General features: G+C 37.5%; 1 protein-coding gene across 1 annotated transcript; it reads right to left on the bottom strand.

The window, feature by feature from the left end:
- Positions 1–1,410: 1,410 nt before the first annotated feature.
- DAW1 (dynein assembly factor with WD repeats 1) lies at positions 1,411–23,052 on the bottom strand (the record flags this gene model as incomplete). The annotated part of the gene is made up of 13 exons (XM_082487093.1): positions 1,411–1,445; positions 2,101–2,263; positions 4,244–4,320; positions 6,137–6,251; positions 6,647–6,749; positions 10,566–10,672; positions 11,686–11,793; positions 14,421–14,520; positions 15,993–16,115; positions 16,597–16,655; positions 19,771–19,915; positions 21,634–21,706; positions 23,013–23,052. The coding sequence occupies 13 exons, from the start codon at positions 23,050–23,052 to the stop codon at positions 1,411–1,413; spliced, it is 1,248 nt and encodes a 415-aa protein (XP_082343219.1).
- Between the last annotated feature and the right edge of the window lie 1,383 nt (positions 23,053–24,435).

The following is a 24,435-nucleotide window of genomic DNA, read 5'->3' on the forward strand; positions in this document are numbered from 1 at the left end:
TTGCTGGCAGGCACTCAGAGATAGGCAGAACGCATCAGCAGTAGCAACTTCCATTTAAATTTAACAACATTTAGAAGTCAAGTCAATAACCACCCAGAGACGTGTAATATAAACAAAATACCTCCAAGTTCATTCTCTGCTGCACACTCACTCACTTCCTTCTCAGTCAACACACATACTTTGTTCAATCCTACCTTCTTTGCCTCTTCATCCTTCTCCCAAGGCAGCTGGATGAGACTGGTCAGCTCTGCTCCTTCACTACTCCCCTGCAAAGAGCAACTGCACTTTCAGGTGCTCTGTTAGGAAGTGGGGAGATCTCTGCACAGGTGAAACCTGTTGGCAATTGCTGGCAAGAGCTAAGCCTGGGCTAGAGGTCATTGTACGGTGCTAAATAACTTGCAGGAGTTCCTCATCCATGTCTCAGTTTATGTCATGATCCTTGGCTCTAAATCTTTGCTGTGTAGAGTTTCTTCATGCTGGCCATAATCTTTAGGCCGGGATTCAGAGTCACCACCCATATTATTTTTTTACCTTTGGTGAAAATGGGAGAATGAGGGCTGAGCAGAAAGGAATGGAATGAATGGAAAGATGCGGGCAAGTATGAAAGGGGGTGAGTGGAAGTTTAACTACAGCGTGCATGCAATAGTCAATAGCAATGCAGTTCTCAAATGGCTGCTGGTTTTCTCCAGAAATACCAAGTGGCACCTTGTATTACAAGTAGCAAAACTAGCATTTTAATTCAATACTTTATTACACAACAAAAAAATTAATACAAAAGTATGCAGAGCAAGTGCATAACAACACCCTTTTCACTCCTGAGGCTATTATAATGCCGTAATTTTTTTTATTAAAAGGGTTACAAGTTAAAAATGACACACAAAGAAATAGGTCCATCCTACTGGATTCATTCACGCTAATCATGATTTCTCTCAGGTGACTGAGGTAACAGAGCCAGGCTCTTCTTGGTGGTACCCAGTGAAGAGGCAACATGCACAGATTGAAATACAAGAAAACATTCCATTAAAACATAAGGGAAAAAAAAACTAACTTTTTTTACTGTGAGAGTGATCAAACACTAAGCAGGTTGCCCAGAGTAACTGTGGAGTCTCCATTCTTGGAGACACTCAAAACCACGTCAGTCCTGGGCAGCCTGCTTGGTTGGCAGTGCTTTGAGCAGGGGTGTTATATTAGATGATCTCCGGAGGTCCCTTCCAACTTCCACTATTCTGTAATTCCATACCTAACAGACATCAGCAAAGTCAAACTATCAAAATCTAGATAACTGTTTCTACTTCAACAAAGCTGGAGGCGAACAGAGAGTAAAACATAACAGATATGAAAGACTGAGTTTATTGACTGTGAAACTCACAAAGGAGGCATATACCAAACTGGATCTTTCCTTCTCTTCAGTCAGTGCCATATTCTACAGGTGTTGTCCTTGCTCCCTAGTAATAAACACACATCGTGAAGGAATCATTTAGCTCTATCACACAATTTATCTAATTTTGTTTACACCTACATGAACAACCTACCCAGAATGCCAAGGAACCAGAGAAATATTTTCCTGTCCGTGACTAGCAAGACACAGCAGGTCCTACAGCAATATTTTTAGCTGAGATCATCCTGCATTTCATATTTTGTAGTTCAGTCAAAAGATCGGAGCAATCACAAATACTCTGTTCACATCTTTTCCCACTCCCACAACTTTTGTCTGAAATGAAGGAAACCTGAACAGAGTTCAGTGCCAAATATACAAAAGGCATGCTCCCATTTAAAAAGCTTTGCCTTTTGGTCATCCAGACCTCCCTCACTGCAATGCATTGTGAGAATACAGTTTAGTCACTGGTCAGGTGTTTGTATATGCCCATAGCCGAGATGGTAAGGTATGCCCATGCCTTTATACAAATTTGTTCATTCACTTAAACCTCAGTTCAAAAGGGAGTTTCTAGCTTTTCTTGACTATATTTTGAGTCACTGCGGGTATCTGTATTTGGGATATGGCCCCAGGAAACTTTTCAGACTTTAATTTTTTTTACCATAACAGGATTTCAAATATCTCTCAAAATAAGAAAAGACAAAAAAGAGGAATATATTAGTTACCTGTAATGATTATATCGCCTTTGTAATTGAAAGCGCAGGAGAATATCTCATCAATATGACCCTCTAATACCTGAAGGCAGTGTCCAGTAGCAGCATCCCAGAGTCGAGCTGTTTTATCAGAGCTGGCTGTTAGTATACGATTGCCTTTAGGGTTGAAACATACCTTTAAAAAATATAGAAAAGAGTTATATTACTTAGCAAGTCAACATGCCTAGAAAAGGAAGTGTATCTAGTGATTAAAAGATTAAAACCGAAACCAGCAACTCTTGCACTCAGCTTTTGAGATAAAATTAAGGATAGTATTCCATCAGAGTAACCCTGCCAAACTTCTGTGGATGAAAACTTTGTGTATGTAAAAATGTCTATATACAATGGCCTCACTATAGGATCAAGACTTCCGAATATTATCCCCCAAAATCACAATTGCTTTAAAACTGTAACAACTTTATTTAAATGTTATTATTCCAATGTAAAATTTAAACATATTTTATAGAATTCTATGTTAAATAACATACGTGTCTGTAAAATCAAAACTTCCACTGAAGGCAACTTATTTTGTCGTATGTCTTCATATTTGTTAAACATTCATTGCCAAAATTGCATGCATTCCCAGATAATCAGATATATTTTTATAGCACCAACCGGACAATACCAGGGTTATTATCTAATGCAAAATTGCTTAATTTCTGAGGGCAAAAATGCCTCTTCTCCAGAAATCCAATTTCCAAATAATAACCTTCCCAAGTGATCACAGCTACACAGAACATCTGCAGAAACAGATTGACTTTTCAACATGCTCCCGGATGAGCAGATTCTCACTTCCAGCAAAGAAATCATGCCAGCACTAAGGACCCTGATGGAAGCTGTCCCTAACCTATCCACATGTCAGCATGTACTTGGGCTGCATTCCTCAGTGCATCTACACTGAGTGTGAAATATTGCAGTGAGTATATTAAGTGAGGAAAGACTAGCCCTTCTGAACTTAACATTTTCTCAGCAGAGTGATTATAATGGCCATATCAACACAATGAAAGCACGTGAGTTTTGTTCACAAAGAACCATCCTAGTTTTAAAATATTAATATTTCAATTATAAAATACATCAAACAAAAGCAGCACAGACTTAGCATACTAGTCTGGAAGCTAGGGAAAACTATCCATTTGAAAGAATAATGAAAAGTTGCAAGCATTAAATAACAAAGTTTGAAAAATATGTACAATTTTGCAAGTAACCTAATGTATTTGGAACTGAACTTAGGCATTCAAAATTGAGCCAGACAAGGCTGCCAAAGTACATGAGCACACTCCTCACGACCAAGTGATTTTTGAAACAGGCTTTATAATTCCCTTATGCACTTTTGAACATAAGACTCTCCATGTATTTTGCCACAGAAATACGTTTTTTCTATTCCGTTCCATAAACTGGGTGTGCAGAGAAATGAAAAAGAGTACAGAGGAACAGATCTGGTAGAACCAAGGAATAAGGGTGATGGTAACAGCCTCAGAGCCAATAGCCTAAAGATATCATCAAGAGACTAAAAAACTTGTGCTTATTCTGTCAGAGAATCTGGGGACTCCAAGGGTGTAATAACAAAAGTACAATTTAGGACAGGTCAGACAGAAGCTGTATTAACTATGATCGATCATAGTGAGAGGACATTTGGAGAGAGCATCTCCCTCTCTGCTCCCTGTTCTTTGCCAGGTGATTGCAGAGACCCAACCTACATACTGTTTCAGAAAAAGGAAAGATGTAAGGAAAAACAATCATTTCAATGTTAACAAAGCCAGGTATCCCTGGGAGAGATGGACTTCTTAAGTAGCTTGCTAACTGCCACAATTCTAAGGAATCAAATAGTAAATAATACGACAACATGGAGAGATGGCTTTTGGTGGAGCCTATAGGAGTAGTACACCCAGTATTATTTTAGCTCAGAAGTGGGGAGTTAGAAACAATCATTGAATGATAGCTTTTAGTCGAAAGGAATATTCTTTTAGTAAAGATAACTTCTTAGCCAGACCTTTCAATCTTAAATATTAATGATTTTACCACCACATACTTAACAGGATTCCTGTGCCATGGAATAACTGTTGGATTGGATGTCTCACAATCAAATAAGAAAAGGTGCAAACCACAAACAACTTACCTTTGAAATTTCACCACCATGCCCTTCTAGCTTTGCAATGCACTTTTTTGTTTCTGCATTATAGACTCTTGCTGATCCTGTTGTAGTAGATTAGGAGCCATTTGTGATTGTTACGCTTAAGCATGCATTTCAATAAGAACAATTAATTAAGGTCGGAAGGGCCTCATCCTCAGGTTTGATTTCAAAAAACAAAATAGAAGACAACCTTAACACAGTTTCCCCAAGGATAAAGTATGTCAAAAAGGTTCTGTAATCTGATTGGAAAAGGTTGACTTCTTAATGGTTTCTGCTGGAAAACTGCTAAAATGTGAATACAAATGTATACACAGAACATGGACCACTGAAGTCTGTAATTTCAGAATGCATGTACAATGTATTCAGGAAGCTTTCATTATATTTCAGATATTCATTCTATTTAATAAGTTATTAATTATATTTAATAAGCTATTGTTTACATTTCAGGAAACTTTCTGCATTGTCTTATGTCTTAATTTAGCAACTACAGCAAATTAAATCCAAGTAGTGCCCCCCATCCAGTCTGGTATCCTGTTTCTGAAGGTGCAAATCAAAACACCCAAGAATGTAAAAATAATATGGTATGTCATTATGCACTTTAATATAACACGGTGCAGGTGAATACAAAAAATTGTTTATTGCACTTCCTAAAAAAACAATGAGCATGCAAAACTACTGCATTACAATAACAAAACAAAATTGCTTCTTTCACCACCTCTTTATTGCGTATTCTCTTGCTGTGCGTTTGGAAAGCCTAGTTGCAAATTCACCATTAAAATTCTGTCCTGGTTTGAGGTAAAACAGAACCAATTTTGTTCAGTAACTTCGCTTTTTAGCTGGGCCTCTTCTAACTACTGAAATTAACTGCATATTGTGCAGTCAGCGTTCACTCTCTCAGAGTGATAAGGCCTATGTTTATAGCTGATGCCCAGGCGTGGTATGCAGAGAGGCTCTGCTTATACTTATTGCTATAACCCCCAAGGCCAACCGACTTGGGTATTTGCCACGTTGGAGGGTCGGAAGCGGAAAAGCATAGTGGGGTCCCACCTGCGGGGAGGAGCGGACAGGACAGGTGACCAACAGGGTATTCCATCCCATCTGCCTCACGCTCAGTATAAAAGCTGAGGGATCAAAGGGTCAGGGTCTCTTAATTCAATGGCCGACGTCTGAGGAGGACTCTGTTTGTCTGCCTGTGATCCCGATCCTGAATCCAGATCTGGAATCCAGTTCCCGTCCATCACTGAGTCCAGCCTGGGACTGCCCCAGTGCCAGCCGGTGACGTGATTGTCATCTCGGGAGCTTGATACGATTTTGTATATATTTTTCATTATTTCTTTTTATTTTATTATTAATATTTCATTAAAGTAGTTTAGTTTCTTCTAAACTCGTAAGTCTCTTTTTCCTCCTCTGCCTCTCTCTTTGAAGAGGGGCAGAGGGGAGCATCTGTCGGTCCCGTCTGGGGTCCCTCGGGTCCCCAGTGGTGGATTTGGCCTAAACCACGACAAATTCCAACTACCTTTTTCATTTAAGCCTACATTTGAGCGACCCAAATCAAACTTCACTCAAAAACTACTTACCTAAACATTTAACATGCATTTCCATTCACAAGTGAAATATTTCCCTGCAAGTTTGAAGTTAAAGGTGAAAGACATGTTGAGTGGATTAAAGTGTAAAAAATAAGAAAATTTTCACTGGGGAAAATTTCTTAAGTTTAATGCCAAACTTTCTATGATGCAACACACACTGCTGGATCTATAGTTTTGAGTCATGACAATCCTCTTTCATCAAGCTACATTCAAAGCAAAACCAAAGGAAAAGGACAAAGGTGTTTTATGCTGCTACTGCAGTTCTTACAGCAATCCCAGTCACTTCACTTACCATCAGCGGAGGCAGTTGCAATACGCTGGCCAGCATAATCAAAGCAGACATCCAGTATTTCATCACTGTGACCTGTTAAAGTTGCTATATGCGTCCCAGTCACAGCATTCCACAGCTGCACAGATAAATAAGGGTAATTTTTTTGCTTATTTTGACTAATTTACTTGACAGATATCTAGTTGATCCATAAAGAAACATATATAGGCCCTTTCTGATGTCTGGCAATGTATTAACATGAAACCTGGATATAAATCAATAAAGAGTCACTGTTTAGTCAGTTTAATGAAGTCCTTTATAATTTTTATTTCCATTTATTGATTAATCGAGCCTTAAAACATATATTGTTATTTAACTGGACTTCACTGAAATGAATAACTTACAAGTTTTGCATTTAGTTGTAAATTCTTTAATGAATTACATGTACTAGTTTAAAATAATGCTCTTCCATTTACAAAAGATATATTTTTATATATCAAGTAGCTGTATTCAGTACACACTCAACTTTCTTACCATGCATGTTTTGTCCATTGATCCAGTGACAATAAGAGAACAGTCCCAGTTGAACTGTGCACTGCTAATCTCTCCTCGGTGACCTATTAAAGTATGTAACATCCTACAAAAAAGAGAATTTACATTTTTAGCGTGTATTTTGATATACACATAGAAATTACAAGTAAATTTATAAAATGGTATAGTTAAGGTGTCAAGTCTTCATCATTTTATCCATTAAAGCAATTAAATGGAGTGGTACAGCTCATTTAGGATTCTAGTACTACATCAGTTACATTTTTTTTGTCTTCGAGACAGAGAGACAGTAAGGAATAAAATAGGAAAGCTCTTTCAAAATAATTTTAGTGAATGTATTTCCAGTTAAATGTGATGCCTTTCCAGTGCCAGAGACAGATTTCTTGTATTCATCTACATACAAAGCACATACAGCAAGTTTTTCCACATGACTCTCCCATTATCCTCCTTCAATGAACTGTAAACAGTACATCTTTGAAACTCCATAAAATCTAAACCTTTTATAAAATGCACTGAAGACCAAATGGAACATAATCAGGTACTTAATGTAAGCATGTTCCCAAGTAATAGGCAAATGACAGCCAAACTGAAATATGATTTCTAATCCTCATTAATCCTAAACTTCTTGCTGCACAAGACTGGCAATACTAGTTCCATTAAATTCTTCAGCTTTAGCTGAATATAGAGGGTACAATTAGCCATTATTCCTTCCTATGAGTTAATGGCCTATAAGGCAACGGACACTAAAAATGATTAATTGATATATATATATTAAAGGATTAGTAAATTAGGTTATTATCACAATGCTAATATCACTATCATTAATAGAAAACTGCTTGAACTAATGGATAAACTAAAGACTAGAAAAACAACTAAATGAGTTTAAGTGACAGAAATGTTTTTATTCATTGCATAAGATATATAAGGGTAGCTAAATTAATATATATATGCTAAATGAACAGCAAAGCAAATCTGAGCAATTGAAATTTCTATTCATTTATGATAACAAAAACTTGATTAAAGTCATGTCATTTTATAGAATTACTCCTTTTACTTTCTAACAGTATGAGGTCTGCACCATTGTAATTGTGTAGACCTTTTCACAGTAAAAACAAAAATGAACAAGCAGAAAACAACAGTGGAAAGCTTCTTAGTTTTGTGAACATATTATTTGGCCAACAAAACTGCTGTTATTATAATACCTAATACCCAAAATACCTAATGATGAAAAATGTTTCAATTTAAAACTTAAATGCTTTAATTTCCAAATTTCAAAAAGGCAGTCCAGGCTTCAAGCTTCAAAATAAATATCTGATCAATAAGCAGAATAAATAGCAACATGTGGAACACCTCACAAAAACCACTATCTATCATAAATAATTAGTAAGAACCCAGAAAACAGGCTTGTGAAATGCCATAAAAATTTTCCATTTAAATTATTAAAAAAAAAAAAAAAATCAGCTTCAGTCATGATAATAATTATTTAGCCTTCAATTTCCAGTGAAACTTAATATATGGATGCTCTAATATTTGCACCATAATCGCGAATAAGATGAAACTGTCTCTATCAGCATCCTGGTGTCCAGCACTCCTGACCCTAGTTACAGGCTCTTGATTTGTCAAATGAAGCTCTGAAGACACCTTCAACTGGACCATAGCTGACTGCACCTACTATGGAGAAATTATTGATGAAATACAGGCCTGTATTACAGAAGCGTGTCCAATGTCATCCCACCCCCCCTGCCCTTTTTTTTTTAAATTTTTTTTAATTCTAACATTTTATGAAGAAAATCTTGAACCTTCTTGAGATTTTTTGTCCCTACATCAATTTCCTTCAGGACAATTCTGGATACCCACCCAGAATAAAATCGAGGAACACAGTCACTCATCAGAGTCAGCCAGAAAAATTGAAAGAAACTTCAAGTTCAAACTCGAATTTGGAAAGTAGTGTTTCTCAGGTATTTCATATGGTGAAAGATGGGCACACACAACCTCACCTACAAGATTTTTGCACACCTACTTGAACCTGTATACAGCAAAGTATGATTTGCTCACAGTCTTTCTGACAGCAACTTTTCATTACTACTAAACGTATACATGCCCAACTGCCATCTAAAAGACTGAATGCTGGCCCTGGCACAATTATATTGCCCACTAGCTAATTACCAGAGCTGCCAGTGTTTAAATAAGAAATTTATCCTTCACATTCCACTTCCTGGTATTGACCCTGACGTAAAGTCCACATTCATTTCTTAGAAAAAAAAGAATGCAACATGAAAATCCCAATACTTTGAATTTGCTGCAGGCTCAGACAAGAAGCTGGAAGAAGAAGCTGTTTTCAAACAAAAACATTTGCAAGAACACCAAGCTGAATGAACTTGAATCCCAAGGTCCAATTTGCTGAGCGAGTGCCTCCTAAGTATTTCCATGCCAAACATTAAACTGCTGGTGTTGAATAAGCTCAAAGCTTACAGGATCAAGCCTTACATGATTTACTACGTGTACATTATCTGCCCCTCTACTCCACTCTCGTGAGACCCCACCTGGAGTACTGCATCCAGCTCTGGAGTCCACAATATAAGAAGGACATGGACCTGCTGGAGCATGTCCAGAGGAGAGCCACGAGGATGATCCGAGGGCTGGAGCACCTCTCCTATGAGGAGAGGCTGAAAGACTTGGGGCTGTTCAGCCTGGAGAAGAGAAGGCTCCGGGGAGATCTTATTGCGGCCTTCCAGTACCTAAAGGGGGCCTACAGGAGAGCTGGGGAAGGACTTTTTACTAGGGCATGTAGCGATTGGACAAGGGGGAATGGCTTTAAACTGGAAGAGGGCAGGTTCAGATTAACCATTAGGAAGAAGTTTTTCACTTTGAGGGTGGTAAGACACTAGACCGGGTTGCCCAGAGAGGTTGTTGAGGCCCCATCCCTGGAGGTGTTCAAGGCCGGGCTGGACGTGGCCTTGGGCAACCTGGTCTAGTGGGAGGTGTCCCTGCCTATGGCAGGGGGGTTGGAACTCGGTGATCTTCAAGGTCCTTTCCAACCTAAACCATTCTATGATTATTTTTTTTAAATCACATTATTACTTTCATTTTGCAGTGTTACACATGGTTTATTAGCCCAAGATGTCACTATACACACACTTTCCTTTTATATATACATTTCAGAGAGATTCCCCTTGCTCTCACAAAAAGAAAAAAGACATGACCCCTGAAAACATAATAGAATGGTTATCTTCATAAATTACTTTGTCAGTAATCAGGGCAATCATTTTATTATTCTACTTATTCTGAGTTTCCAGTTGAAAAAACAAGTGTATTTGTCAGGATAATACAACAAGTTGATATTTAACTATTACATTATTATTTGTTGGCATCATAATCAAGACATTTTGTGCTCTGCAGTCAAAGGGGCCAAATTTTCTCCTCTTTATAAATTTATACTGACATAAAAGATTGTGAGAAGGAAAACAGACCCTCTGTAGTTTTTAAAGACAAAGTGACCAGACTAATTTTCTATGACATAAAATATACTTTCTTTCTACTTATACAGCCTGTTCCATCTAGAAATTCTAGACATCTTCCAAACTATGAGTTTCCATGTTGATAGAGTATTTTTCTGTTTGGAGAATTCATCAGCAACAAACACAAGATCTGTCCATTTTGCCTGCTTCCTCAGTGCTCATAAGATGGAAATTCAGAGAAAAAAAAAAACATATACAAAAGCATTTAATGAACAGCATTCCTTTTCAGAAGAACAAAGGGAACTGGAGTAACAAATTATAGGATGAAGCAACCCATACTCTAAACAAACCCAAAATACAAGGTCTATAATTTGTAGCTCAACATTGTCTATTCATTTGTCATTAGAACATGCAATGTAAAATGATATTTATTAATACTTTAGTACCTGCCAGTGCCAACATCCCACACTCCTACTGTATGGTCAAAGGAGCCAGTGATAATCCTATCTCCAGTGGTGTTGAAAGACAACACAATAATTTCTGCTGAGTGCCCCTGAGAGAATTTTAAAAAAGGAGTATGAGAATGCAAACTGTGACTTTTCCATTAATGTAGTTTAATATGTAGCTTTTTTTTCAGCAGCATAATCCTTCTGTAACCCTTCAATATATTATTTACTGTCTTGTCCAGTATATCACAATTTTGACAGAAAGATCTACTGGACTGTGGAATAGTCAATATCCCAACAACTGAAAAAAAATAAAGCACATCACTTAAGCAGTGAGCAATTGTCCAGTGATGTCATCAGTGCATATTTTCCGTATTTGATTTAAACAGAATCACATTTGTTTACTAATACATACTGAAATCAGATGATTCATTTACAGTAAATTACATCATTGGTGTTGGAGCAGAGGGCTGGAAAAATGAATTTAAACATACTTATTAGCTAAAGGTTCACACATTCCACTGCTCTTTGCTCTGTGTGGGGCTCTGAGGAAGATAAAGTCAAGGAGGAGAAAATGCCTTCCTCACTCTATAGGCCACATACACCAAAGGAAGTTTGTGCACTACCCGTTATTTAGGATTTTTGTGAGAGAAATGGCCAATCTGAACCTGTGTAAACCCAGCCAGCCACGTAGAGCAAGGACACATCACAATCTAGAGGTAAATGGATGGCTGTCCTCTGCTGATGCTTACAGGAAGAAGGGCCATACAGATGCAGTGTCTGACATTAATGTTCTCAGAGTTACTTTATGTTAAGGCAGAAGAGGTCATAATTTACAGTATAGCAACATGTTTTAATGAGCAATGGAAGGCATTGTAATCTATAGCACTAATGTCACTGAAATGAGAAAATCTGTCTTTTGATAAATAGGACTTCTTATAAAATAACACAGCTTTATCATTCCCTTCAAGTTTTCTTAATCTGTTCTGTAACTATAGTCACCACAGACCACCTGCTAAAAGAAACTGCAAGTTTTGAAACTGTTGTAATGGTTATACCGTTATTTATCTCAGTTAGAAAGCAAGGAACATCTTTAAAAACACAAGGAAGGGAAACATACACTTAAAGTGACTATTTCTTCTCCTTTCTCTATATCCCATAATTTGGCAGTGGTATCCATGCTTCCAGTTGCCACCAATGTGCTCTGAAGATTAAATGATAAACATACCTGTAGCAAGAAACATTGGATGGAAAAGCGAGAGAGTTATTTATATACATTTTCTCAGAAACAATGGGTCAGGTTTAATACTTTTAAACAAAAGACAAAAGTCTGACTTAATATTTTATGCAGAGTTCTTCCAGCAGCTCACTAGAAGAGCAACAAATCCTTATCACATAGCTCTACGTGACTAAAATCAAATGGACTAATTGGCTGCTTTGCAATGGCAATGCATTAAAAAGACTTACTGGAAGATTTCCTGCATTGTTTTCTGAGCCTAGACTAAAATTCCCTATTCAGGTGCTTCATTTTGTGTCACAGGGAGAAATTATTTAGTTTGCAAAGTTTTAATGAAAATCAAGACTGAAGCAGTTTGTTAATTTATTAACAGCGCATAGTTAACCGGCAGAGAACTGTGTATTCACTATCAGTATCCTTAATATAATAGATAAACTTATGCAATCTTAATAAACAGCTACAAATTTTTAAACCTCCTCCTCTAACTCCAAGAAGTTTTAGTCACACACACTTTCACACTCTTGCATGCACAGTCACTCATCCTCTCGCACAGGTTGAGTGGGTTACAAGCACAGCCCCCTTGCCTAGGACTACGTGTTCCCCTACCTGCACACACCTCCCCTAGGAGACACGAGTCCTCTGGCTTTAGTTGAACCCATGCTACTTCCTACAATCTGCTGATCCACATACCAGAGAGAAGGCCTCCAAATTCACATATGTACATCTCCTGCGGGGGACGATGGGGCCTTTTTGTTGAACCCCGTACTGCCAGTCCACTAGCCAGATGCAGACTCCTCATGGTTTCTCCAAAAGGAAGGTTATGCTCTCTGTCTGGCTTAGGCACAGATTGTGATGCCCCCAGTGACTTCTGAAAGCACCAGAGCAGGTTTTGAAAACTGCTGGTTCCAGACTAATGTCTCCCCCACCCTGTTATAAATTGCCTTGATTCTTTCATCTTTTTCTACTTCTTTCTTTTTTTTACTTCAAAATTCTACTTCTTTATTTCAAAATTCCCTTTGAGATTCTTTGGTTACTATTCAATCCGACAGACAGTCCTCCATAACACTATTATTTGGTAGACTTCCTCTTTAAGTTGACCAGTTTGGGGAACAGACCCTCCAGACAGTTTTGTGTACCCACAAACACACTCTGTACACTCACGCACTAACCTTAACAGCTGTCATTATCTAGGCCATTTGCCAAGGGTGTCCCCACAACACCATATTTATTTACAAAAAACAAGAACAAAAGCTCAAACTTCCTTAATTCGTTTTTCACATTAAAATATTATGTACTCATCTTCTCATTCTCTGTAATTATTCCATATATTTGTTTTGCTAATAAAGAATAGAAAGTTCCATTTAAAAAGAAAAACAGTAGCTGAGGTCACTAGTGCATTTTCATTATATCCATTTCTTTTTTTTCTGTTTTTGGTTTGGGTTTTTTTGTTTGGTTGGTTGGTTTTTTTATACTGAATAACTATGAACATGCCCTTGCCAAGAACATATCATATGCAATAATGGCCTTTCCAGGTGTCATTCAGAGAAACACATCATTTTCTGCTGGCTATTATCTTCTACTAATTACTTGCTAGTGCAACTCATAACACTTTGGGTCTAATCTAACGCCTACAGAAGTCAGAAGAAATTGAGAGGCTTTTAAATACTCAGCTAAATGATTTATGTAAGCAAAATCACTGCAGCCTGTCTCAATAGGCAAACATGTTCTCCATTGTAAGGGATAACTGTTTAAAATTATCCAGAGAATCAAAAACCCACCAAAACCAGTCTCGCCTTCCACCAAGGTAAACCACCATTTTCTCAAATTAGTTATAGTAATCTACAAATTAAATTCCAATTGTTTCCAGAAACAATTTACAGAAATATTTTATTGAATAAGGACTGTATAGCTATTTTTGTTAAAAAATATATTCTGCATTGAAATTAACAGTTTCAGTGGATTTGCCCTGATCTTTTAAATTAGAATGCTGTGCATCAAGATACTTGCTAATGCTGATAGGGATCTGAGTGCATTGGAAAGAAAACCAACCATTTTTAAGCTTAAACTATTTTCATTTCATATATCTTTGACATTTCATCATCCCTCATATTTCCAGTCAATACACTTAAAATTTCAGAAATTCATTCTTCTATGACTTCAATTGGTCCCATACGTGAAGTACAGATCTCAGTGTGAAAGAAAGCTATACAAGCAATGTTGTTCTTGTGTATTTAGTTCTGCAAATGAGAGGCAACGCGAGACATATAGAAAAAATAAGATATGTAAGCAAATCAAGGAATAAATACGTGCAATAAATTGAAAATTCCAATCTTTATGCTATTTTTCAAAAATATTTTAACATTTAGCAAACAAGTGAAATTGGAACAAAATAAAAATAAAAATATTTCAAACTGTATACAATGTTTTATTCTATTTCTTAAGAACTGTCAGACTATCTTTTCTTGCAGTGCAGAAATGCTCACAATATCTGAATGTATGAATAAATTCAGTAGAATAGTTGCCCCTTCCAACGTCAGCTCACAGGGACTTGGAACCCACAGCCATCAATGATGGTGTGAGGAAACATAAAGGAACAAGAAACATCCATCGGTACTCACTATTTCTGCACTATGTCCTCTGAAAGTATGATAACATTTTCCTGTTTCTGTACTCCACAGTTTGCAGGTTTTATCAAAAGATCCAGTGGCAATCTTGTCACTAAGTGGAAAAAATCCTGTCATTCTTATTTAGAAAAAAACTCTGACCTCAAAGACAGTAGAACTCACAGAAACAATACCCAGTTGTTGAATTTTGCATGCATTTTGGTGTATTCTACCACGCTGTAAGATCCTGGAGCAGGGTTTCACAAACAGAAGTTATGTTAATGGAAAAAAATTAGCAGACATAATTAGTTTCTGAGAGAGTTGCTGTGCCTATCTATTAGCACAGAAGTATTCATAACTGATGACTAATCTACATTAGGATGAGGTTATCTGCTGTACTTCCAGATGTATTTAAAAATTATGTCACTTCATCAAATAGCATCTGTTTATCAACAGTTATAAACTCTTTTTATAAGCAGTTTACCCTCATTTCTGAGGTCGAACTCAGCTCCCACCGAAGTCAGTGGAAGTGTAGTGATCAACCGCAGTTAGAGCAAGACTGAACTGAAGTGAGGTACCCAGAAAATGTAGCATGGGACACTGTATCAAAACCTAAAGATTAGCAGAAAAAAAAGTTCTTTTTTTACTGAACTTTATTTAAAGTGGCTCAGGGTTCTCATCAGGTTTTCGATTGCTATATATTGCTTCTCCACTTTTATGTTACAGTTTAGTTATTGATCTTTGCACAGATTTTTGTCATACATTAGTTTCTTCAAGGTACATAAAAGAACGTCACTAATTGCTTTTTTAAAGTAATGAATAATATCAGAATAAAAGACATTGACATAGTCAGTTCTAGGTTAGGCAAAATTTTTCATTTAGAAGGAAACGACAATGCTCCAAATAGCGTAAGAACAAATCTTTAACAATTATTTCCTGATGTTAATTGTGTATTGCTTAAATTATAAATAGGACATCTGACATTGAAAGAAGTAATGTGATTCAATATAGCAGTAGGAATTAATTTCTCTTATTTTGCAGAGAAGCAAAACAGTTTACTTACACACAGCAGCTTCCTCAGGAAGCAAATGACAATGAAGCTTCAGGAGCTAACACGTAATTCCCTTCACCTAACACATGGCAATTCTAACCTAGGGCAAACGGATATTGCAGAACACGAAAGATGCACAGATTCATATTTGACATTCTTACAGCGGCACCCTGTGGATTTTATAAAAATTACTGAAGAGCTGTGACACCTCTAAATCTTGTCCTAAGTAATAATGAATGTGTCATACCAAATGGAGAAATCCACTTTTGTTATGACAGAAACCTTCTTTCTCCTTAACTGAAGCAACAAAAGATGTCATAAGTACTTATATCTCACATCATATACAAATTATAGCAGAAAACATGCTTGAATACATCTCTTATGCAAATAAGATAGTGTCATCCCATGATGATTAGCTAGAGTTGAACTTTGAAAGAGTTCAAATCCTGAATTTGTAATTTGAGACAGTCTATTTTCTGTATTTGCAAAATAACATGATTAGCAATTATGATGTATCTCAGAGAAAATGTATTTACCCATAGGGATTATTGAAAGCTATTGCATAGACAACGTTTCCGTGTCCCTCCAGCGTACGTAGCTCTTCTCCTGATACAGTATCCCATACTTTGCAGGTTCTGTCATAGCTTCCAGTGATAAAGCTAAAGCAAAGAGAAATTACTTTCTAAATACAGTAAATATCTTACTGGTTCTGGTGCATAGGCAAATGAGTTATTTCCACAGATTCGGTTAGCACTGTTTCAGACCCTAAATATCTTCTTTCTTTCAAAAATATAGATTAATGACCATAGAGATACCTTTTCTTTTTTTTTTTTTTTTTTAAGTATTACTTATAAAAAAACCTTGTTTCTAATCTTTAATGTATTTCAACAAGTAAGCAAGCTGCTGCTTTCAAGACACGAAAGAAAAAATGATTAGGCATGTGCCCACAAGTGAAATCAATTAACATGAAATTCCACTACAGTGAAAGTCCCAAATGAATTTCTTTCAAAGATGCTTATAAGCAGCACAACTGAGTTCTTTTTGCAGCAAGATAAAAGCATTGAAATTCCCTTACAATTTAATTTACAAATACAAACCTTCAACTAGTGATTATATATTTTGACTTTGAAAACAACTTACCGGGAACCCGATTTGTTAAATGCTACATTAGTCAGTGGCAATATATGTGCTCTGAGTACCTGAAATAGAAGTGGGGGGAGGAAGAATAAAACAACAGTTGATGCAAATAAAAAAAAAAAATATTTCTCAAAATATTCAATAGGTTAATATTTTTTCCTCCTCCTGTCAGAATAGTAGTTACAGGTGTAATACATTAATACCTAACTAAAAAATCTCCCTGGCCTCAACAGGTTATCACTGCAGGTACTATATAGTATTGATTTCAAAATTTTCAAATTTATATTTTACTTGAATCAACTGTCTTTTCCCCCATGTTTGCTTTTTCTCCTCCTTCTCTGAGACCAGCAAAGTAACCCTAGATCAGAGCTGAAAGGGCAAAATCAAATGAGTAAGGAGATCTTGTCTGGTGAGATCACTGATGAAAGAAATCCCAAGTAATATTAACCGTTATATAGTGAAACAAGAGATCCAGCTGAATTGAGTATTTTGAGTTTAGGTTATGGGGTGCTTTCAGCTAATATGTTATTTTGTTTTAAAAAACATGAAGAATAGAAATAAGATACATCTACATGCTATGAGGTCATGAAAAAAAAAGGTATGCAGAACCATAATAAAGATACTTATCAAGACAAAATCCAAAGAGGGAATTTCAAATTTGATGTCTGCCTGTATTGTGTAGGTTATGGAGGTGACTGGTTTTCTAACATTGCTTCTAAGGTCCCTTAATCAGACCGTATATATGTTTCATGTAAACTACCTCATAGTCATAATAATACCTATTAAGGTTTATTAAACATAGGTGAAAATGTTTTCAAATACTGCCAATGAAAGGTGGTGTGCTGTGATACTTTGAAAATGACAAAATCTGGTTTGTGTTTGAATAAGGTGGCTACAGTATAACAGGGTTTGCATTTGAACAACTTTCACCTATTACAAGCTGGCTTCTACTTGAGTCTAAAGCATAATAAAATCACACCAATTGCTGACAGTGAAGTAAAGGGATGTTAAAAATTCACCAGTGGCCTTCTCTGTAGTGTAAGAATTAAGAAGAAATGATTTATGAGCAATGCTATTTAATCACTGACATATTACCAGAGCTTCAACTTTTTGTTCTTATTTCTAGCTCTCTCAGCTGCCTGTCTCCAAAAGGAAAACAAACAGAGCTCAGAGATCTTCTACTCAGAGAGTAGAGACTGATAAAATGGAAATAACAATGGTCAAGTGAAGGACAGAGAGAGAGAAAAAGAAAACATGTTTTATGTTAGAGAAACAGCAATTTCCATTCTCTACAGAAAGAAAGAGACGTTGTACTTTCAGATACAGCAGTGGGAATGGGCAATCAAGATGTGGAAATAACAAAAATATTTTGCTTTTTTTTAAAACAGCCACAGTATCCAAATATCTGCATCTGAGAATGGATAATTATGGAAATTTATGGAAATTTGATCCATGACATTTTTAGGGCTCCATGCTGGCAGCTCTGAAAAACAAACATATTTAACAATTATGAAAAAAAAAAGGGAGGAAACCGAGGTGGGTTTATGTTCAATTTCAGATCATGGGACTAATTCTGTTCTTCCAATGCCCAGTGCTGCAGTTGGTTCATCCACAGAACTCTAAGCCAGCAAGAATTGCTTATGCAAATGATATAATAATCAAACCCTAAGGCAATATTTAAAAAATGTACCTCGGTTCTGCAAAATCTGCTAGAGTAGTCACTAAGATAAAAATCTGCAAATCCCTACAGCATACCCTTGCTATGTAATAGTTTAAAACCTGAGAAATTGTTACAAAAGCTTGTTTCTCTGCAGGGCGCCTAACAAAACACCATCACCACAATTACTGGAAAAAAAACAAAAAGATGGGTTTATACACTTCTTTAAGATTATGCTCCAGTGCAACAGGAAAAAATATTCATTTCCAAACAACGCAAACACATGGAACATTTTTTGGAAAAAAAAAAATATTTCTCACTCCCACCCACCTCTTGCATTTTATTAGTATCTCAGAAGCACCTGATACTCATGTTTCCTTTACAAGCCTTAAATGGAACTGAAACATAAAACAAGTTCATTTCACACACTTCTAACCACACTTGAAATAAGGAAATAAGCCAGCACTGATTGGATTTGCCTGCCCTAGTACTTCCAAATTCAGAAGCTCAAATGTGGCACTTTACACACCAAAGAACAAATATTTTATTTACACTGAAATTTGAACAAGCATTTGATGATTTGTCAGTATCTGTGATGAACAAACAATTTTAAAAGCTTGTGAAAAGCAAGGCATTATCTGAGTTGAGAGCATCCCTTAGAACAGAAACTTTTAAAATTTAAGATGCCTTATTACGTAGCTCTGTTTTCAAGGTTAAATACACAGATCTTTGCAGAATTCACCCAGACGTGTACTGTTGGTCAAAAGAATTCAATTTATATCTAGCAACATGTAAGGGGGGTTTTTTAGCCAAAGAATCCAACACAAAACTTCTCCCTTTTCTCTCTAAATTGAAGGTAACAATCAACAACATAGTACTGACCAGCAATTTTTAATGGCTACACATTGCCATCTGCTGACACAATAAAGACACAACACTTATTATTTCAGATTGCAACATACAATCTCTGAAGTAATGTTATTTTTATTTCCACAATGAAATACAATTAAACATATTATCTTCTGACAGACTGAATCCTGGATTTAAAACCCTGAAAAATCTCTCTAATCATCGTTCTTAAAAAGCTTACTTATTTAAAATAAATTTTTAAAGTACCGTCTGCAAGCTGAAGATGAGCCTTTCCCAGCAGCTAATTTACTTGGGATCTATTTGCAGGTTTTGTTTAAATGTAATTATGGGTGTTGCTGGTCCCCAGAGCCTTCCTTGACAAACAAGAGAATTATTTCTCTCCATCCAAAACCCATCCTTGTACATAAGCCTATGTTAACACTATCTAGGAACAGTTATACCTCCCAGCCTTTTCAGGGAATTCCTGGCAGACATAAGCAGGCCATACTCAGTTGCTCGAAACAGTGCAGAGGTGATTGAAAAGAACCAAGAAACTGGCCATAAAGTCCAAATTTTGCTTTCTTGTACAATATGTAGCAGTAAAAACATACTCGCAACATCACAAATGAAACCCCCAAAAATGCCCCAATTACTTTAAAGATGTCTCTGACCTTAAAAAGATAGAATTTGTGATCCTCTTTTTCCCCTAGCTTCTCTTGCAGTCTTTGTACTAAATGTATGACATGTTCCTTGCATGAAGCTGTGATGAGAGGTTCTCCTTTTTGAATCTCTTCTACTAAGGCTACAGCATCTGTGCTAATTATGAGGGAAAAAAAAAAAAAACAGCAACAACAACAAAATAAACCAACCAAAACCAAAAAGCCAAACCCACCAGATTTCATCCTCTGGCAATAATTATGAATGTAAAACCAAGAATATTATTTACTTGCAGAGAAACTGAAGTAAGTAATTAAATGATATGTGTTTATCTCATTCTGTAACATCTTAAAGAGATATGGATACATCTTTTTTGGTTTCTATACTTCCTTCCCCCTCTTACTAACTTTGTTCAGTAAGATTTAACTTTTAAAAAATTTAGCTTGGCAAGAAATTTACCTTTGAAAAGGGTTTCCACAGAGGGTCAGACATGGGATATGTGTATCCAAAACTGATAGTTTCGGAATACATATCTAAATTAAAGCGGAATTTCATAAATTCCAAATGAATTTCCCATGAAGAAGCAACAAGATAAATTATATATGGAAAGTGTTAGAATTATCTCTGTCTGTGGCTTCACAAATCTATGCCTGTTCCTATAACTCTTAGTTATGATAATAACTTCCAAAACGTGGTCTGCAGTTTATTGGTGTCCATGGAGCCCCCAGGAACTGGTTCACAGCTAGTCTGTGGAATTGGATCATCTTGCCATATTATCTGATAAACTGCTGATTCCTGTCAACCCACAGTTTCTCATGGATGGCCAATACCCAGCAGTCAAAGCACCAATATACACTTAAAACTAGTCAGAGCAAGAAAGCCTAGCATTTCTGTTAATATTTAAATTATTGCCATCTAAAGGGGATTTTCTTTATCAGTCATCTAAATGGGCACCACTAACATCCCCATAAATCAGGAACCTCTTGGTGTTTATACTCTTGTTTAGTAATACCAGACAACATTTCTTTTACAAAGTGACTCGTTAGGTTTTATCCAGTGTACTAAGCTGGACAGTTCCAGGTAGACAAAAATTAGTAATTTTTAAATTTGGATTTTTCATCTTGCATGTGCAGCCTACAAAGAGCTGATGGGAGGGAACGAAGTAGAGGGAGCCAGACTTTTCCCAGTACTGCCCACTGAGAGGACAAGAGCCAATGAGCACAAATGAGGAAAAAAAAACCCAAACTTGTTCTTTCAAAGAAGCCAACTTCAATTAGGTTTACAACAAAAGAAACCAGAAAACTTCCATTACTTGCATACTTAGTTTCTCCATGCAAAAATATGAGAGGCAATCACTTGCCTATCTCGCACCACCTTACCATGGTTGTTATGAGGATTAATTAATTAACAGGAGAGATATGAACTGATGTCTAGTTGTTATTTTTAGTGATTTCAGCAGAGGTCATTTAAAACAATGTAAGTGGGGGGCTGACCCACTTTTTGAAAACATTCTGAAGACCAGAAATGCTGTAACAGAACCTAAGAACTAACTGTCATTTATCACAACATTACAACGTTAAGCGCTGTGCGTTTTTGCTGGCTTTGTACAGGCATCTTGATCATCATAACTCGATAAGCAAAAAGAGGCTTCTCCTCTGAACAGAAAAGCATGATGGTAATATTCAGCCGGAATGCAAGATTCTGTATTTAAAATAGTAGGAGAATGATTTGACTATATTATTTCCTTTTCTCTGTGTGTGCTTTAGTGAACAAAGACAGACCTGACCTCAAGTATGTTTAAAACAATCAGAGAGTTGTATATGAGCATGCTATAAAACAGCAGAGAGTGCTGTTACCTAAAACAATATCATACTTACTCAGGTCTAAGATCAAGTAGATCTATAGATCTGGTCTTTGGCTCATCCCCTTGTACATATTCCAGAATAATTCCTTAAAAAAAAAAAAAAGTAATAAAAAGGTCTTAATTAGATGTCCGGGGTTTTATAACATGCACTATAGACAGCAATGCTTCCACTTTTATTCCTTCATGGACTTCAGCAGACCTACTTCCAGTTCGTGGAACTAGAAGGAGGTTGGCTGGTCTTGCTGAGAGTTAGCAGGGTGGTGAACAACTATGATGTGTTTATACGACAAAAGATATTAAACATTATTATTTATGAGCCATTTGCTGTTCTGGAAATTAACAAGCTCTTTTTTCCCCAACAACTTTTTGTATTATTTTATCAGCTCTATTTTCAAAGAATCTGTCCTGAAGATGCTGTAGTTTGGTGTTCCAAGAAGCCCGAAAAACACATTTTACAAAACCTGTTCTATTTCTTTCAGTGTTCACAAAGGCCTGTGTACAGTAATGTATAGAAAATCATAACACACTTTCCATTTCTAGGTATGCTCTGGCATCTCTGCACCTTCTACTGAGCTGAAGCATTAAAATGTTTAACCACATTGCTTCCTGTTTTGAAGTGGTTGTTAAAAGAGTTCTGCTGCTCCTTGGTTTTCTGTGGGAAAGGATAATTTAGATAATTTTTATGTCATTTTGCATTTTACCCAGTCCATAAGAAAAGTATTTAAATTGAAAGAAAGATCTGTTATTAAAATACACGTCCTAAGCTAGCCATCTCCGTCATGTTTCACTTCTGAAAAGTCATTAAGCCTCCTGAATTCACGATAAATGATGAATACAGCTTAGCAGCACAACTCTTCAAAGCCGGGTTCTGCTCGGAAAATTCACAGAACAAAGAAAGAAAAAGTAAGAAACGTGGCAACTTTTTGCTAAACAGACCTTTTGATACCACATACACGTTCTTTGGTGCCGACTACCCTTCCTTTTGACCGTTTAAACCCATTACCACAATGCAAACAAGACCGCCTTGATTTCGCAATGATAAGTCATCAATTACAGCCCCGATGGACGGTGAGCTGCTCCCGGCTGGAAGTCTCCCCATCGACCGCAGTGCCAAAACACCCGCACCTGAAGCCAATCCAGCGCGACCCTCCCGCTCACTCCTGCCCTCGCCCATGACAGAGGTGAGGAAAACCTCCATGACAGGAGACCCACACACACACACACACACACACACACACACACACACACACACACACACCCCGCGCACCTCCCTCACAGGGCCGCCCGCCACACGCCCAACGACAATCCCCACGCCCGGCCCCAACCCCACTGAGCCGGCACAGCCCCTGACAGGGCAGGGAACCTTCCCGGCCTCCCCGCTCAGCTCCGCACCCGGCGGGTAGTAGCGCAGCAGCAGCCGCCTTAGACTCATCCTCCTCCGGGCTTCGTCCCGCTGCCATAGCAACGCGCAAACAGCCCCTGCGCGCATGCGCTAACCCCCCCTCCTCCTCCGGCCTACGGGCGGGGTGGCTTCTTGTCCTCACAGCGCCTTCGGGCCGAGGTGGCTGGGTCAGATATGGCGGTGGCTCTTCAAGCCCCCTCGGCCCGGCTTTTGGCATCCATACGGCTGGGGGGGGCCTGGTGGCTGCGCAGCCGGGGCAGGACGAGGACATAGCTGCGCAGCCGAGGCCTGTGCAGCCATGTCCTCGTCCTGCCCCGGCTGCGCAGCTGAGGCCTCCTGTGAGGGAGCAGGTCGCCATGTGCTTGTGTGGCGCCATTTTACTTTCTACTCTCAATTCTTTTCTATGAATCCATAACACTCAGGGTGTTTTGCTGTTCTTTTATTTCGGCAGAACTGTCCGTTGTCACTGCAGGATGTTCCCAGAGTAGTAGTAGCCAGCTAGAAGCCTGCCACTGATTTTAAAAACTTAGGTTTGCTTTCTCCTGGGTTCATAGATTTATCGTCCCCGCTGAATTTTATCCACCTTTTATGGTCCTTTCACTTAGTATCGCAAGGCTTTGCTGCAGTTTTCACGGTCAGCTCATCCTGACTACCCTGAACGCCATCAGCTAGAACTGCTCGCGCTGTATAATTCATACAGAGCTGCGAGGGCCTCTAATTTATGCCATAGAAAGGGAAGTATCGGATCTTCAAAGGCTTGAGTGTGCTAAGAAATTATAAAATTCGGAGTGCTAAAGAGCCACAAGTAATGGCATAACAAATATATGAAAGCTATTCGAAAAGCAAATAGTTACTTAACGACTAAGGAAAACAGGCAAAGATTTAAAAAAAGAATGGAAAAAACCTAATCAGCTTATTTTTTTCATAAAGAAACTCAGGACAGAGACATGAGTATGAAAATACTGCTTCATCAAAGACAGAAGAAAAAAATATATTTGAAAAGAGATAACCAACATGGAATCATCAGAAGATAATGTATTAATAAAACTAAATATTTGAGTCAAGCTTTATGCAGAAATGACTGTAAAGCATCAATAGGGGGAAGCAGTGAACACATTTTCATTTAGCCAATTTCCTCATAGCCCACGTTGTTGACAATGGGTCAACAGAAGACAGTCCCGGTCAGTGTTTAACAATACGTGACTTTTCCAAAAACACCCATATGGCTCCCTACAGCTTCACTTTGAAGATACTCCTTTGGTTTTTAAAAGCCAGGAAGTAAAATACAATGGCCAATTCCAGATTTACTCTGGGGCATGACTGGGGGACAAAGTGGTCTCTGGGTTTTTCATTCCTATTTGTTTGGTTTAATCTTTTGTCTTATTTGTATGTGGAAAGTCTTGAGGCAGATAA

This window comes from Vanellus vanellus (assembly GCF_965231255.1).
Source record: "Vanellus vanellus genome assembly, chromosome: 8".
In the NCBI taxonomy this organism is placed as follows: domain Eukaryota; kingdom Metazoa; phylum Chordata; class Aves; order Charadriiformes; family Charadriidae; genus Vanellus; species Vanellus vanellus.